General features: G+C 31.5%; 1 protein-coding gene across 1 annotated transcript in view; it reads right to left on the bottom strand.

Moving 5' to 3' along the window:
* Positions 1-2,526, bottom strand: part of LOC111087631 — a 27,524-nt gene that overhangs the window by 3,150 nt on the left and 21,848 nt on the right. The window contains exon 2 of the mRNA XM_022394923.1: positions 921-1,095. Coding sequence (XP_022250631.1) covers positions 921-1,095 — 175 coding nt within the window. The remainder of the gene's footprint in view (positions 1-920; positions 1,096-2,526) is intronic.

Raw genomic sequence — 2,526 nt, 5'->3', positions numbered from 1 at the left:
TTTTTTTTTTTTTTTTTTTTTTTTTTTTATTAAACAGCGTACTTGTTGATGAATATTAAGTAAAATACAATAACATCCCATGAAAAAGAGAATTAAGAACACCATCTTAAAACTATGAAAAGATATTAAACAATAAATAAGCTAAAATATGACCACATAGTTGAAAAGTATTTTGATGGGAGTAGTAACAGCATAGACGTAGTTTAATTAAAAACTACTTGCAAGTTATAAACTTCACATATTTTATATTTTCCCCCCCATTAAGTTCAAAGTTTCTCACCTTTCTTTTTATATATATATATATAAATGTCAGTTTTTAACAACGATATTTTAGGGTGACATAAGAATGTTCGTAGTCTGATGAAAAACAAGCATGTTTTAGTTCACATAAAGAAGTGGGATCGTCTAGTAACTCTGTAGTTACAGGTACGGATTTCCAATATACGAATTATATTTTAATTCCATATTGTTAGATGCTACCACTTGTGTGTTTACCCAAACATGAATTAACAGTCATAGGTACAGCAGTATACGAATCAAGTTGTAATCAAACTATAACAATAAAGTTTTAGTTGGTTATCAAACACGCTGTGATTGTGATTCCTTAGGGTATTAAGATTTATCCTGGTGATATAATTTGCATTTACCTAACCAAAAGCATAAGAAACAATCACGTAATGCTGAGGTTAAATCATGGTTATCGTATGATCTATAAAATTCATGTTTGGAAGAAATAGGTAAAGAGTTGAAACATCCTGTGCATTAACCGGATAACAAAAATTTATTACTCAGTTTTAAAAATGCTTAAAAATAATTAGCAACTAAATTAACGATGAAATTATACTTCAACAGAAGAGAAAATTTTAAGTTACCATCCCATAATATTTTTTTACGTTTGAAATAGTAGGAACTACACTTACTTCGAATGAGGTCAGAGTTTGGTTACTGGAGCCTCCATGAAGATGACTTTGTATCCTAGTGGGATGATGATTTATTAATACGTCGTCATACGGAACTCCGGTAGATCCAGGAATATCACACGGTGGTTGGTGTTCACTTTTACAGGGCAGAAAATTCTGAACCTTCTTCTTGTGTCTATTTAAACAAATTAAGATAAAAAACAAATAGTTTTTATAGTAAGGAAGTGATACACGACTTCAGTGAAAACAACCTGCAGGTAGAAGAAGAAAATGAGAACATGTTTAGATTCTGAACAAACATGAGTGTGAACAAAAATAAATCGTCAGGTTTACAGTACAAAACGAAAAAACACGGTCTTCGATATTTGTTTGTAGATAGATAGAACAACGTAAACACAACATGGATACAAGGTTTGAAAAGGCAGGAGAGAGAAACGCAGAAAATGAAGGTCTTAAAAGTGCTAATTATGTAGAGAAAGTATCATATGCAAATTATCAATTTCTTATCTGTTTAGGAATTGGATTTAAATTATGCCTAATCTTTTGTCTGTGTTGTACATGTTTAATATCTGTTTAGGAATTGGATTTAAATTATGCCTAATCTTTTGTCTGTGTTGTACATGTTTAATATCTGTTTAGGAATTGGATTTAAATTATGCCTAATCTTTTGTCTGTGTTGTACATGTTTAAACTGTTGTTGATGGAAGTTGTAAATTATGTAACATTCATAAAGTTCTGCTTGGTACCATTACTAGGCAACAGATGTATGGAAGGTTCCTAATCCTCATATTACACAGAAAAACATGTTTGCAGATATGGTGATAATGCTGCATTTGTATTTTCCACGTATTCTGACGATCTTTAATCTTTATTAAGTTCAACTTTTTACCCTTCACACACACACAAGTATATAGGTCACGTGCTCTCAAACTCGGACCGCGTAACCATACAATAATGTGTATATAATAGAAAAGTCTCACGATACTATAATTTACCTTCTCAGGCACTACCAGTCTATGTTGATTGCATACTGAACGACAAAGCAATTCATCGTTTGGCATATACAATTTGTCAAGATAAAACAATACATTTTCATCGTGACTGTGATCATTACATGGAAGACAGAATGGCGCCTCATAGTACAATAAAGTGTAACCAGACTTAATTTATTAAAACGTTGGTGGTTTGGGTAGAACTAGAGAATTAAGCAAACACAAAGCCTCAAGTATATGATGATGGAAGTGAAGTAAAAAAAAATATTTTAAAACATAGCAGTTTACTGGCATATTATATATATTGTTTTTGTTAAGTTCACAACTTTTACTTATGTTTCCAACATAATGTTTCTTTAGGTATGTCAGCTTATAATTGACAAACGCTGGACCTATTGTCACCAAACTTGACATGTACCTTTAAGCCAACTCAATGAGTCGTACAGGGGTCAGCTTTTAGATTTGCTCCCTATGATACTCCGGAAGGGGGCTTATGTCTTTTCCGTGATTTAAACGGGTACGTCAACTAGTAAATGAATAAAATAATACATTAAGGTGACTGGCAAACGAATCATTATATTCGGTATGATTTTTTTTTTTTTTTTTTTTTTTTT

This window comes from Limulus polyphemus, unplaced genomic scaffold (assembly GCF_000517525.1).
Source record: "Limulus polyphemus unplaced genomic scaffold, Limulus_polyphemus-2.1.2 Scaffold2398, whole genome shotgun sequence".
Taxonomy (NCBI): Eukaryota; Metazoa; Arthropoda; class Merostomata; order Xiphosura; family Limulidae; genus Limulus; species Limulus polyphemus.
The sequence above is the reverse complement of the archived record's forward strand: the minus strand, read 5'-3'. Positions and strand labels throughout refer to the sequence as shown.